The 16,135-nt window shown below is 32.9% G+C and overlaps 1 protein-coding gene across 1 annotated transcript; it reads left to right on the forward strand.

Annotated features, from left to right (window-relative positions):
• The first annotated feature begins 2,314 nt into the window (after window positions 1–2,314).
• On the forward strand, window positions 2,315–2,881 carry LOC145063971 (uncharacterized). The gene has a single exon (XM_079011517.1). It carries the CDS (start codon window positions 2,315–2,317, stop codon window positions 2,879–2,881), a length of 567 nt encoding a protein of 188 aa, XP_078867643.1.
• Window positions 2,882–16,135: the final 13,254 nt, after the last annotated feature.

The raw sequence follows: 16,135 nt of genomic DNA on the forward strand, positions 1-16,135 counted from the left end.
ACTAGGGACCTCAAAAACATCAAGAGAAGCAACTCATAACTTCTGGAGTGAAAGAATCCTACTGTATGTCATTTATGGGACTAAAAAATGAATAAAACTCCAAAATAACTAGATCTAATCATACAATGAGCAAGTTTCAAGCTTTATGCATAAATGAAGCTGGAAATGATGAGTGAAATATGGATCTACAAGTTGTCCCTTGATCAAATCTCCTTCTTCAAGTTTCTTTTTCCTTAAGGTTTACCAACACACACACAAAGAGGTCAAATCTTCTATAGATGGGTTAGGGTTCGAAATGAGGTTCAAAGGGTAATGAGGGTTGTGAAATGAGAGGATCATGGGTCATAATGTTGCTTAAATAAGGTCCAAACCCTAAAAATTAGGGTTTGTCCCTTGATTACGTACGCCCAACGTATTATTTTTCCAAATTGGCAACAATGCCCCCTACGGACGAGATTTGCAAACTATTTACGCACCAAGGGTAAAAATAAAAGTACCTTGAATCGACCGTTACAAATTAAGTCAAAATATAAGTACCTTCACATCTGTTTTCTGTAGCTGCACCGTCAACTATGCTTTTTTATTTGAGTGACACTTATCATAAATCTCTTTTACATGCTTTCTTTTAAAATTGATTAATAATAGTAGTATATCTCAGTTCCCATTCGTTGACACCCTTACTTACCTAAGCTATGTTATTCATGATCAAGTACACTTCTTGATGTAGATAGTCTCAATTTGATTTGTTCGGTTTTATAAATTTAAAACTAGATTTGTATTTCAAATTTATTTTATAGAGTATCTTTGACACATCACACACGTTTAGAAAATATTAAAAATCGGGGTTTAATGTTCTTTCAAATATATTTCTTATACTTTTCCTTTTTTAGATAATTTTATTTTTGAGCATGAATGCAAGTTATCCTATTTTTTTTAGGTTGCAAACAACATGTTCGGTGATGAATTCTAGAATGCAAAAACTGCTTTTTTAATAATGTTGTTGCGAATGATCATTCATTCCTATTAAATGAAACATAATTTTACCTAACCAAGAATACTATTATATGATAATCTATAACAACTAGGAAAATGGTCATGTTACACTATGGAATTGTTTGATTGAATGTACTAGTGGTTTGATGTATAATAGAGTAATAGTCTTATGCATTTTTTTTTTGTTTATGACCTATTTACAATTGTTTTCTTATTAAGGCATCGTTGGATGACAAAGTGAAGTATATTTTTATAGCATAATGTAAGTGAATTTCCAACTCATTATTGGTTAAAATTTTAGTGTTTCAAATGGTATAAGTTGTAAGGTTAGAAGGTGTGGGCTCACCAAGGGGCTCAACATCCTCGACGCACACCGGGCCGACCCCTCGGCTTGCTGAGTTTGGCTTGGTTTCTCGGTGAATTAATGTCAAGTTTAATGGACCAGTGAGGAATAGGGGTAGCTGCAATGACTATTTCCATTTATTTTTTAAAACTCCTATAAATACTAAAACCTTAAACTATTTTAACTCATCAACATCAACTTACAACTCATATACACTCTCTCAAAATGTCATCTTCGTCATCTTCATCGAGCATGTTTGACACCTTGCTTGAAACGACCATAAAGGTTATTCAGGAGGTAGAACAGATGAGCAAGCATCTACAACAACAATATGCGGAGAATGCACGTCGGAGGAAGAGAAGATACATACAAAGATTTCATGAGGCGGCTAATGAACGAATCATGCAATATTACTTTGTGGATGACGCCAACTTTATAGGATATTATTTTCGTTGCTGGTTCCATATGCATAAATTTCTGTTTTTGCGTATAGTCAACGACGTCATGACAAAGTGTCCATTTTTTCAACAACGTCAAGATGCTAGATGTACAGTTGGTTTTACTCCTATACAAAAATGCATCGTTGTACTTCGTCAATTAGCATATGCCACTTGCCCCGATGCACTAGAGGAGAACCTTAGGATGTCTAAATGTACTACACGAACTGGCCTTCACAAATTTTGCAAGTATGTCATGAGATTATATGGTCCACGATATCTACGCAAACCTACTTGTAGTGACATCCAACAATTGTATGATCACCACTCAAACTTGCACAATTTTCCTGGAATGTTAGGAAACCTAGATTGCCTCCATTGGGCATGGGGTTGTTTTCTGAATGCCTATAAAGGGCAATACACTCGAGGCGATCATAGTTATCCAACCATTAAACTTGAAGCGGTAACCTCACAAGATATGTGGATATGACATGCATTCTTTGGCTTACCTGGCTCCCTCAATGACATTAATGTTCTTAACATGTCTCCGTTACTTGACGACATGTATAACGGGACTTCACCCGAATCATCTTTTCAAGTAGCTGAAACATCATATAGGAATGGTTATTATCTTGTGGATGTGATCTATCCGGAGTGTGCTTGTTTTGTGAAGTCATTGTCTTGTCCAAATGATTGTAAAAGGTTGAAGTTTAAGAGAGCTCAAGAGCGGGTGAGAAAGGATGTTGAACGAGCATTTAGAGCTTTGAAAAAACGTTGGCATATTCTTAAATATCCCGCACCATATATGGAGGAGAAGAAAATGAGAGATGTGATGTATACTTGTATCATATTGCATAATATGACTCTTGAAAACGAAGGAAATGCAATATGTGAGTATGACGGAAACGAGATCGTTCCACCGACACAAGCCTTTGTGGTTGGAAGCACGGAGTATATGTTGAGGAGGGCAATAGTTCATGATGTTGAGTCGCATCATGTTTTTCGTAGGGACTTGATGGAACATATTTGGAATGTTGACCACATCGATCTTAACGTGGAACCGTTCGACGATTTAGTAGGTCAATTTTTTGATGAAGATGTCCTTTAAGTCTATCTAGGTTTGGTAATTTTAGTTTCTATAGTTTTAATTTTAAATTCTATTTTTTTTTGGTTTGTTTGTTGTATTTTTGAATTTCTATGTTTTTATTTTAAGTTTAATGAATTTTTGGTTTTTAAAAAATGCTATGTTTGGAATATATATTTTGTATATTTTTAAAAACGTAACCCGCGTCTAGCAAATGTCAAATTTTGGCTAAAGTGAGGCAAGTGTGGCGTGGCACCTAGTAGACCGTGACAAGTGTGACACCACATCCACTAGCCTAATTTGGGCCGCTTTGGATGCCATCTTTGATCAAAGCCCCAAATCTATTTTTATTTAAAAAATTTCATTTGAAGTATGAGGGTTTTGATTGAAAATTCAATTATCTATCTTTTTTCTTTTTTGGAAGATTATTTATATTATAAATTATAATTATTATTGTTTGTTTTGTATTTGTTTTATCTTTTTTAGGATTAAAGAAACTTGGCTAGATTCAATTGTATTAGGTTTAGCAAAGTATTGAGAATGTAGGTGGGGTTTACGTTAAATGGGGGTAGCTTTTTCCAGAGTTAAAGTTCTGTAATTTAGAGTAGTGTACAACTTTTGAAGCATGAGATACAAGAGTTTTTTGCTTCATTTTCTGATTTTGGGCAATTTGATTCGGAAAGGGAGGGTAAAACTGGTATTTAATTATTATGCTTTTTATATTAAAGTTAAATGCTTAAAGTATAGCAGATGATATAAGATCATCTCTAACCCACTTCCATATTTTTCCATAAAAATGAAGTAAAAAATGGGGTAAATAGTGCTTCATCTTCAACCCTACACATTCTCCTTCTTTGGAATCGCTAACTTCTACAGATAACCTGACAATCCAATCTCTTACCGAATCACCACCATTATGTCATTTTCCTCTTGTGATGGAACTGCCGTCATCAATGAAATACTGGTATGCAAAGACAAATTATGTATCTTTCATTAATAACTTACAACAATATAGCACATCAACAAAACATTCATCTAGAAATACACACTTTACACATAGACATCAATGGTGTGATACTGACATCCCCACCATCAATATCTTTGACATTCACAACACCTTGTTTGATACCCATGCTAACATCATTCAATCAAGGTAACATAACATGCCTATTTAAGAAAATAACATGTTCTTTTACCTCTACAACCTAATATGCTTCCACATCCTCTGGAAATGTAGCTAACAACCAAGAATCATTATTGATTTTTGATAGTGTGTAGATATGGTAGCTTTTACACAAGTTAAAATCAATCACTTCAACACGTATTTCATACCATTGATCCACAATCACATTTAACTCATCAAAAAATGCATCTTATTCCCATATTCTGGAAACCCCTTGACCATGTCATTTGCACTTTCCCTAACAGACCTGATGCATCTTGATTAAAGAGAACCATAAACATTACACCAAAATTGTCTCTATACCATACCTGAATCTCATATCAAGAACAAGAAATACCAACTTTATGTTAGTTTATTCATTACAAAATTAAGCATATTCCACAAATTAGAAGAGAAGTGTAACATGTACTCATAACCACATCTAGAGGTATTGCACTTTGGAGACTCTCAAGACTTGATCTCATCAATGCTAAATCTATCAGTGACATCTGAGTCCACACTACGATGACATTTCCCACATGCAACATAAAACCAATGTTTCTCTTTCTAAATAGCCATGATGTCCCTAACCAACACCAACTTAGTTTCCTAAGAACAGTAAAAACAATCTAACACTAACAATCATACATAAGTAATACCATGAAGTACAAATTTAATACCTCCCCCAAGTCCCTAAGAAAAATTGCCAACATCCTTTGACAACCAGGGGCAAATTCGTCCAGTATGGGATCATCCTTTATACATTCCATATCTACAAACTTCTTCGGTTCAACAAAATCTATGATGCACTGCAAATACAATTCAGAAACAAATGACATAACTTTTAAAGTGTACCATTTTCCATATAATTGAACATGTATGTACCGTTTTTTAAAGACCACAACATCGTCGGATGCTGCATTAACAATTACCATTGTCATAAAAAATTAGTTACTGACCACGTGGTGAACTATAACTGTTGGGGTTTTATTCAAAAATCCGGTTTCTCAACCGGTAAAAATGGCAATAGAAACTTTAAAAATATTGAATAAAACTAAAGCTATTTTACCCACCAAGGATCATTTTGCAAGAGTTAGAAAGATTAAAACAACCATAGAAGGGAAAGCATAACAACCTTTGAAGACTTTGATCCTCATGAGAGGTTGGAAGTTGATGAAGTGTGACATGAAACTCTAAAACAAGAGTTCTCTAGAAGTATACACCAAGCTAGAGTAGAACCATCAAAACATGCTAGTATTCACTTGTAATTTGTTGTTCATAAGCCTTTGAAATATATACCAAATATATGTTCAAGGGTGAAGCAACAAAGGGACATTCTTTGAAATCAAAATGCAAGAGAATAGAGGAGGATGAGAGCTTATGAAGCTCGAAATTTGGTAGCCCCATAGAGAGGAAAGGTGCTCTCGGTTTTAGGCTCCAAAGAAGAAGAAGAATGAGGCTTGCAAGAATTATGATCCAACCTTCCATGCCCTCCCTTATATAATGGCCAAAAAGTAAGAAGAGACCATAAAACAAAAGCATGAGACATGTTTCTTACAATCATGGTAAAATTGATTAAACAATTCAAAAGAAGACCATGCTTGGTCTCCTCTCACTTTGTAACGACCCAATTTTCACGACCAAAAATTTTGTTTTAAAAACATTACTTTAGAAAATATTAATAACTAAAAACATCGTTTGATCAACCACAACATAAAGTGAACCATGTCTGAAAACCAAAACATACAACCAATCAAAATATCAGAGTATCAATCCCAGTGAAGCTCGTAACTGCGGAAACAAGAGAGTGTGTGTGTGACATGCTGCTACCGCGCCGGCTCCTTTCCCCTAGCTGAGGAGGTACCTGAAACCAAAACTGAAAACTGTAAGCACAAATCTTAGTGAGTTCCCCCATAATACCCCATACCATGCAACATATAACAACCAATGTTCAGCTAGGAGTTACGGGCCTTGCCCACACTCGGGAAGATACGGGCCCTGCCCACACTTCGCTAGCCGGGAGATACGGGCCTCGCCTACACTTGTGAAGATACGGGCCTTGCCCACACTTCGCTATCTGGGAGGTACGGGCCTGGCCCACACTCCAACCTCGGAGAGATACGGGCCTTGCCCACACTCAACTGCTAACCCATAACATACAAGTATCACGCAGACAACAAGTATAAGCAACTCTATCATATTAACACATATATCATACTTGACTAAACCCAGAGATACGGGCTCGGCCCACACTCTAGTACTAGCATCTCGTCTACGCGGGTCGGCCTTGGTGCCTTAGACCCGTTCCTACTGGAAAGGAAACTCACCTCGAAATAGCTGCTGGTCTGTGTGGGAATCGATCACCTACTACTACTGCTGCTGCTCCGGAAGCCCTCCGACTGCAATTCCCACAACATACTCAATCAAACACTGCTCACTGACCTTTGGGTAAAATGACCATTTTACCCCTGACCATGCCTTAAGTCAAAGTCAGAGTCAACTTTCAGTTGACCCGACTCGCCGAGTTGGCTTTCCAACTCGCCGAGTCACCACCCAAACGATTGACCTGAGTCCCAATCCTACCCGTCGAGTTAGGCGACGACTCGACGGGTTCACCTTCTTAACCAATATTCAAGTCCTTCATCCTACTCGCCGAGTTGTATGAACAACTCGTCGAGTTCATCTTCATCCGATGAACACTTATGCTGCGACTCGCCGAGTTGTATGAACAACTCGCCGAGTCTGTTCTTGATCTAAGGAGATTGCCTTGAACTCGCCGAGTCAGGGCATTGACTCGCCGAGTACCTCCATAGATGAGTTAAGCTTCCGACTCACTGAGTCACACCCCGTGACTCACTGCTCACTCGACACTACGAAAAGGGGACAAACTCGGAGACTCGCAAACAGACTCGCCGAGTCATATGAACGACTCGCCGAGTCGCTGCCATGCACCCACCAAATACACAGATTTGCTCGATTCGAGTCCATGCCATTCATAGATCTGGACTTCTAGGACACGAATCACACGTAAAGTTTCCAACTTTACGTGTGGATATTCACCAATATGGATTTTAGGGCTCAAAAGCCTCAAATGGGTAGATCTAGGGCGAACAAGCAACATGGGGCCATAAAGCTAACAGATCTGAGCTCCTGGAGCTCAATCTTGCCTAGATCTAAGGGCCAATCAGCCTATTACGAAATAATTTGCACATACAAACTTGGGGTTTGGCTCAAGAATGACTCACATGAAGTAATAAGCATAGAAACAGGGGAAAAACGGATTATACCTCAAAGGAACCGCTGAAAGAGTGCAAAGATGTCTGGATTCCTTTCCCTCCTCTTGATCTACTTCCCCTTTTTCCTCGAAACCTTCAAGAACACACACAATAGCCTCAAACTCTCAAGGAACAAGCTTAGAACGAGGGTTGGGAGCTCTGGGGAGAGAATGGGAGCTGGCCTGGGCGGATAAGTCCTTTAAATAGGGTGTAAACCCCTGAAACTTAGGGTTTCATCCAACAGCTGTGACTCGCCGAGTCCAGGATATGGACTCGCCGAGTCGCCAACTTAAACGTGTCCCGGGTCCCGCATCCACTCGGCGAGTCGGACCTATGACTCGCCGAGTCCAAGGCTAAAAGAAAGGAAATACTCAAATAACATTTACGTACCAGGAACCGAGTGCTACACACTTTTTCGAAAAAGGCTAGGCACAAATGAAGACAAAAGTTGTCTCATGACTAGTTTATATATACATACATGTTATCTTTATAAAAAATTCAATCATTTTTATAAAGAATTACCAACATATATATTTATATAACTAGTCATATATAAAAATCTTATTTTATATAAAACTACCTTTTATATAAATTGTAACTAGTTTTTTTTTGGAAACGACAAATATCATTCAAAGGTCGGCGATTAGCAAGTAACTAAATCGCGATAGAAAAACAATACAAGGAGAAAAATACGATAATAAAAGAAAAACAAATTACAAGGATAAATGAGTAAAAGATGAGCAAATCCATTCAACCCAGTTGCCACAACCATTTTTTCTGTATTTGCACCATGAGTATGAATTAGCATTAATGACATTTACAACCTTTGTTGAAGATACTCGAATATTTTTAAAAATCCAATTGTTCCTGGCAATCCAAATGCTCCAAAGTGTGCAATATAAGACTGTATCACCAATCAGTGCCTGTAACTGACAGTTATGCCACCCATTACCTGAGTTAGGAAATTCTGAGATACTTGAGCACCTTCTACTTCCTAATCCAAGCCATTTGAAGATTCAAGAGTGTAAATTTTGGGCAAACTCACAATGGAGGAACAGGTGGTTCACTGATTCTAAGTCATTGTTGCAAAATGAACACATCTGATTAGTAACATTTAATCCCCTTGCTAATAAAGTATCCGCCACTGGAATCCTACCCATCGAAGTCCGCCAGACAAAACAGCTAAATTTTAACGGGATTATTTTTGACCAACAGATCCTAGGACCTATGAAGAGGATCAACTTCGAATCGATGAGTCGTCTCATGTCATTTACCTTGTAGTCTCCATCAACTATTATATTGAATTGGAAACCATGTGTGGAAGGTGCCCCACTGAAGTTCAAATCACCTGTATTCGTGTATAATTGTAGCAACTTGTGTAATTCCACCGGATTGGATGGCTTGTGCTTCCAACACCAAGAGAAGCCGTTTGAGGACAGACGATCCCTCAATGAACAATTTTTAATAGATTCGATCTTGTAGAGATGAGGGTATTTTTCTTGAAATGTTTTTGTTCCACACCAAATGTCTTTCCAGAACAAAATTTGAATATCAGATCCAGGAATAATGCTGAATATCTGATGAATATCAATACCAATACCCCCATAACTTTGACTGCTTTATGTATGTTACACCAAACCCCGGTGGAGGTCATCCTAGCAATATAGTGCGCAGGCTTTAACACCAGATTGTGTAAACTGATAACAACTGTTTTCCATAGGCTTCCATTTTCATTCATCAGACGCCACGATAAATATGAATATATATAAATATCTTATTTTATATAAAACTTCATTTTATATAAATTGAACTAATTTATTAAGATATATAAATATAACTTGATAATCATACTTTATGATATATTTAATAAATTGTTATTTCTTCAATAAATATTATTTCCACAAATAATAAATTCCCAATTAGTAACATATTGTTTCCATGAAATAATAATTTTCCAATTAAATACATGTGTTGATATATATATATATATATATATATATATATATATATATATATATATATATATACTAATAAAAGAGTAGTCATTTTGCCATGTGTCACTATATTAGACCTCTTAATTAATATGATGCCACTTGTCAATCTATTAGTTCTCCATTTTAAATTTATTAGATCTCTTAATTAATGTGATGTTATTTGTCAATGTATTTATTCTCCATGTTAAATTTTAAATTTTATATCATTGTTTTCATTAATTCACAAATAAAAAATGTGTAATATATATTAAAAATTAATTATATATATTTATTTGAATCAACGATTATGATTTCACAAAACTAATATAAATATATCGTAATTAATAATTTATTTAAAATAATTAATTATTACTTTTGAGGTTTTACTATAAAATTTCAATTAATTTTATAACCGTGAATTCTACGGGTTATAAACTAGTATATATATATATATATATATATATATATATATATATATATATATATATATTAATAATCAAATTATGTTAATAAATAATCAATTGATGATAACTTGCTATATGGTATGACCCTATAAGATTATATATTATTAGCAATATCATTCTATAATGACTTTTGGGCATACTAGATCTTTCAATAACGACCATGAACACACATACCATGACCAAGTTATAAAAACAAAGAACTTTAGACTTCGTTATTTAAACCAAACCATGAGTGTTACATATAAAGTACTTACATTTCCTTTGTCGAATCCTACCAAGCTGAATGATGACCACCACATGTTCACCAAAATACACATTACCAATCCTAGATGAAATTTCATATGCATGTTCAACCCACATAGTACAAAGAATAAGATCCTGGACAACAACATGCAATTAGTATTCGTGTACTTGCTAAGTTCTATCCCAAAAAAATTACATAAAATAGTCCAACTAATTGTGTCTTACTTAAGATCTTTCAATTCAAATGACACCCTCTTAGTAGGCCGACCATCTTTCATGCTCAACATCGAGTCGGTATACCTTGTCACTATACCAATCACATCTATAAAATGAAAAACCACATAATTCAGAAATGTCGAGACAAACAATACAAGTATAAAAGCAAGTTTGTTTTCGATAACAAAGCCTACTTAGCAATTGCATACTCCTCCTCGGCATGACCTGAAATAATATGTCCAATCTTGGCAAAAAAAAAAGCTCACACCACAGGGGAAGCAGAGGGCATGGCCTTAACATACATGTTTTTGTGAAAATTTAACTTAAATCAATGAAATGCCATTTTCAAACGAACAAGGTTATCGTCAACAAAGAAATTCGAAAAAGCACACACAACCCCCTCCTTCAACAATACTTTAAACTTGCAAATTAAAGCCTTCTTAATGGTAGTTGAGATATGGTTCCCCTCAAATTATCATACAAACAAACAAAGAATAAAAAACTATACTAATACAAAAAGAGAAAACTTATCCATGACTGATCTACATTCTCGTCCATTAAAACCATATCGATACTATTCAATTAAGAATTTAAGTAAACATGTCCCTTCCATAAACGAACAACATGTCTCTTGACTTCAATCCAAAGGTATCAGTATTCAAGTCACTAATCAAATGATATTGTAAACCCTTCTCAAACACTAAAACAATTCCAACAATTATATTTAATACATCAATTATATCTACAACTAGGCGAATGCCCACGTGTTGCGTAGAAACACTTATATAGTTGAAGTCTTTACAAATAAATGATTTTTTCAAATACAACAATAAAAATGTTGATAAATTTGATATAATAATTCGTATACTAAAATGATATAATATATTGCTTATTTTGGAATTATATGATAATATATACATCTATTATAACTGCATAATCTCAATCGTTTGAATGACTTCTACCCGCGAGTTACACATGAATAAAATTAAATATAATATATGGTTTAATGTTATTTACAGTTGTTGTTATTGTTAATTGATTTTTTAAAATTTATTTGCTTAATGTTTTGATTTATATCATTATAATTATTTAAAACATCAAACATTGTTTTTTTTATTTTAAAGGTAACAATATAATCATTTATCTAAAGTTATTTTTAACTATTGTTATTGTAAGTTATTTTAAGCTACTTATTTGAAAACTTTTAACGATTATAAAAATATATTTATGAAATATTTTAGTTAAATTGATATTATAATTTAGCTTTTGCATTTAGCGCTAAAATTTATCACTTTTAACTATTCATAAAATATTTTTTTGGTTTTTTAAGTGGGGCTGAAATTTATATTTAATTTGACACTGTAATATTATATTTAACTTAACAATTTAAGTATTTTATCTAATCTGTTCAAAAGTTGTAGCTTTAAACTGATAATAGTTTACATACAACAACATATTAAATCTAATAAGTTAAGTATAATATGTTAATAGTTAAAGACATAACTTTATAAGTAGAAGTAACGATATTATTTTAAAATTGAAATTTAGTATATTTATGATTACACTTTAGGTGTGATATTTATTTAATCTTATTAACCAACTTATAATCATTATTAGAAAGACACGACAATTAATTATTTTTAACTATTTACAAAATATTCTTAGGGTTGTTTAAGTTCAACTAAAATTTATATTTAAGTTGACCCTGTAATATTATATTCAAATTAATAATTAAAGATTTTATACAAATTGTTCCAAAATTGTATTTTTAAAATGATAATGGTTTACATCAAACAATATTTTTTTAAAATTAATAAATTAAGTATAATATGTTAAAAGTTAAAAAAATGTAATTTTAGAAGTAGAACTAAATATATTATTTTAATATTGAAATTAAGTTTATATATGATTATACTTTAGGTTTAATATTTATTTAACCTTTTTAACTAACTTATAATTATTATTAGAAAGAAATTGAAAAGTCATGGGAGTTTCAAATGAATGTGGTGAAAAGAAAAATACATGAGAGTTTCAAATGAATGTGGTGAAAGGAAAAATGCTTCCTTTATAATATAGTATATGATATGATATGATTGATACACAACATGCATCTTATATACAAACAACAAATAACAACTAACATCCTAGATTAATAGGTACCAACCTGAGACCAACCGGTTACAATACAATTTCAAGGAATAGTAAACTGAAGGACATATGAACAACCTAAAACGTTCACCAGAAGAACACATATTAGCAACCCACCCAAGAGCCTTTCCTAACCGTATGACAAGTTGGAAAACGATGGCTTACATAAGTTGTTTTTTTTTCTTTCTTTTTTTGTTGCAAATAACGTCGAATCAGACATGTCATGTGATCTTGAAATGCGGTACTTTCAACAACCTAACAAAAAACTTCTTAAGTTATAAGGGATAGAGATTGGATACCAAAAGCGGTTTGTCTCATACAAACAATACTTTAAACTTTCAAATTAAAGCCTACTTAATGGTAGTTGAGATATGGTTCCCCTTAAATTATCATACAAACAAACAAAGAATAAAAAACTATACCAATACAAAAAGAGAAAACTTATCCATGACCGATCTACATTCTCGTCCATTAAAACCATATTGATACTATTCAATTAAGACGAATTTAAGTAAACATGTCGCTTCCATAAACGAACAACATGTCCCTTGACTTCAATCCAAAGGTGTCAGTATTCAAGTCACTAATCAAATGATATTGTAAACCCATCTCAAACACTAAAACAATTCCAACAATTATATTTAATACAACAATTATATCTACAATTGATACACAACATGCATCTTATATACAAACAACAAATAACAACTAACATCCTAGATTAATAAGTACCAACCTGAGACCAACCAGTTACAATACAATTTCAAGGAATAGTAAACTGAAGGACATATGAACAACCCAAAACGTTCACCAGAAGAACACATATTCGCAGCCCACCCAAGAGCCTTTCCTAACCGAATGACAAGTCGGAAAACGATGGCTTACATAAGTTGTTTTTTTTTCTTTCTTTTTTTGTTGCAAATAACGTCGAATCAGACATGTCATGTGGTCTTGAAATGCGGTACTTTCAACAACCCAACAAAAAACTTTTAAGTTATAAGAGATATAGATTGGATACCAAAAGTGGTTTGTCTCATACAAACATGCAACTAAAAGAAAAAACAAACATGCCTACATTCCATTCCAAGTTCTAAACGATCGCTCCGAAAGAAAATACAAACATGCCTTTATATTCATAGACCCTTTATATGTCTGCAACATGCTACATAAATTGAAAAATGTTACGCCTAAGCAAGAAAATCAAAACATTAAAAAATTATCTGGGAAAAAATCAAATTATAAAAAATGCTTAGATTTCCAGGTGGATATACCTGTTAAAACATAAATATTCGCATGATAGACATGCGTAAATCTATAATTTTGTATGTATCCACCAACAAAAATCTACATTTTCGTAGGTATCATCTGCTAAAACCAACTATCACATACGAAAATCTACTACCAAATGCCAAAAGTTCTAATTTTCGGTTATAAACATAAAAAAAAAACATAGATAGATATAACTAATTAACCAATTGATCATCACTATGTTCAGAGAAAATTTTTATACACTTGAGAAAGATGTGTTAAAATGAGGGGAAATAATTTTTTTTTTGGTTTGTCTAACCTTTGATTAGGCCCGTGATATTTTTACAGGCCACAAGATTTTTGAAGTCAATGTGTAGATTTTCGTAGCCAATGATCCCAAAACAACGTTGTTTTGCAAAAAAAAAATTTGCAGACTATATTGATTTTCTTGAATGCAGCACCTGCAAAAATTATGGCTGTTTTGAGTATTTTTCAATTTATTGGCTATTTTGTGAAAAAGCCTTGGAAAAATGCTATTATTATGGTCGATTTTTCTCATTAGTTTTTGATTTTTTTATAACTTTAATTACATAATACTCATATAATTCTGAATATATTTTTAGACCATATTTTTATTTACAAAATAATATAATTTTCCTAAATCCGACATAGATGAGAAATGACATATTTTTGGTTTCAAAATATGCTTTTTATTTTTTATATTATATTTAAAATTAACCACCGTGCGACTTATAAACAGTGCCATACCAGAGGCGGTTAATTGTCGTCGGCTTCGACTGTGTCATTGGTTTGGTGGCTTCCCCTTTTTACATTGACTTCTTCTCTGTCTTCTATTGCACGTTTCTCTCCCCAAATCGACTCACCGAAATACCGTCTCATGCTTTCTCTCTTCACAGTAGCGCACTTCCTTTGATGACTTGCGATTTTTATTGTTTTTTTTTACCAAGATTGGGGGTAAGACAATGTATTTGATTTGTGATTCCTTTGATGAATTCTGATTTTGATTGTTCTTTACGAAGATGGAGACGATGATGTGTTTGATTTAATTTTCGTATATCCTACTTAAATATGAATTATTCAAATGTTCAAATTCTCATGAATTTGATAAATTGTATGACATTTTTATTGAAATTGATGCTAGGGTAAATGACACAAAAAACATTCTTTTTACACAGAAATTCGATTTTGACACTGTGTTTTTTTTGTGTCAATTTTGACACCGTGTTTTCCAATTTGTTACAATTCTGACCACTTGACCGGTTAACCAGGTTGGATGCTGACGTGACATGATGACGTGTCAGTTTTGATGACGTGGCATGCTGACATGATATGCTGACGTGTCAAAATTGAATTTTTTTCTCAAAAAAAACACTAAGTTTTCATTTTTTTTTTCGCTTTTGACACTACGTTTAATTTTTTCTTTCAACTTTGACATTATGTTTTTTTGTTCCAAATCGAACATCATTTTTTCCAATTTTGTTCAATGTTGACAATTTTCTATTTGAAACCGTATAAATATTTTTTTAATACATTTAAACCGTATAAATATGTTTTTTTTTCATTTAAAAACCATAGTTTTGTATAAATACATTTTTTTTACACTCAAACCATATTCTTATGTATAAATATGTATTAGCTATATAAAAATTGTATTTTATATTAATATGCAACTTTAAAATGTGTTTGAAGGTTTATAGGCGTGTAGTTGATCAAAATTTGGATATCAAGTTTGCAATCCATCAAATTTTTACATCTTATTAGAAGTTTATGGTTAGTTTGATTCTCATGATATAACTAATGCTTTGAATGTAAGAAAAAAAACACTTTGTATTTAAATAAAAATGTGGTTTTTAAACGAAAAAAATATGTTTATACAGTTTAAAATGTAATAAAAAAATATATTTATACGGTTTCAAATGGAAAATACACAAAATTGAACAAAATTTGATAAATGATGTTCGATTGGAACAAAAAAAACATAGTATCAAAATTAAAATAAAAAATTAAACTTAGTGTCAAATTCGAAAAAAAAATGAAAACTTAGTATTTTTTGTGGAAAAAAAATCAATTTTGACACGTCAGCATATTATGTCAGTATGCCACGTCATCAAAACTGACACGTCATCATGCCACGTCAGCATGTAACCTGGTTAACCGGTCAAGTGGTCATAATTGTAACGAATTGGAAAACAACGTGTCAAAATTGACACAAAAAATAACATGGTGTCAAAATCGAATTTCTGTATAAAAATAATGTTTTTTGTGCCATTTACCCTTGATGCTATCATCAAATTTTTAGTAATTACACTATTTTAATCGCCATAAATTACTAAATTCAACGATTAAACATCATCAAAATATAAAATTCAATTAATTATTTATTTATCTATTTAAAATATTAAACAACTTTACATAATTAATATCCGTCCTATAATTTTGTCGATAACCAATATGATAATCCATAATTGGGAGAGTTTTCTTAACCCCTCCATTAAATTATAAATTGAACAGCACCCCTCCTTTAAACT

Source organism: Lactuca serriola, chromosome 7, assembly GCF_051521515.1.
Source record: "Lactuca serriola cultivar US96UC23 chromosome 7, Lser_US96UC23_V15, whole genome shotgun sequence".
NCBI lineage: Eukaryota > Viridiplantae > Streptophyta > Magnoliopsida > Asterales > Asteraceae > Lactuca > Lactuca serriola.

Excerpts from the sequence above, each read along its gene's own strand:
- LOC145063971 (XM_079011517.1), top strand. The coding sequence starts at position 2,315 with ATGTCTCCGTTACTTGACGACATGTATAACGGGACTTCACCCGAATCA.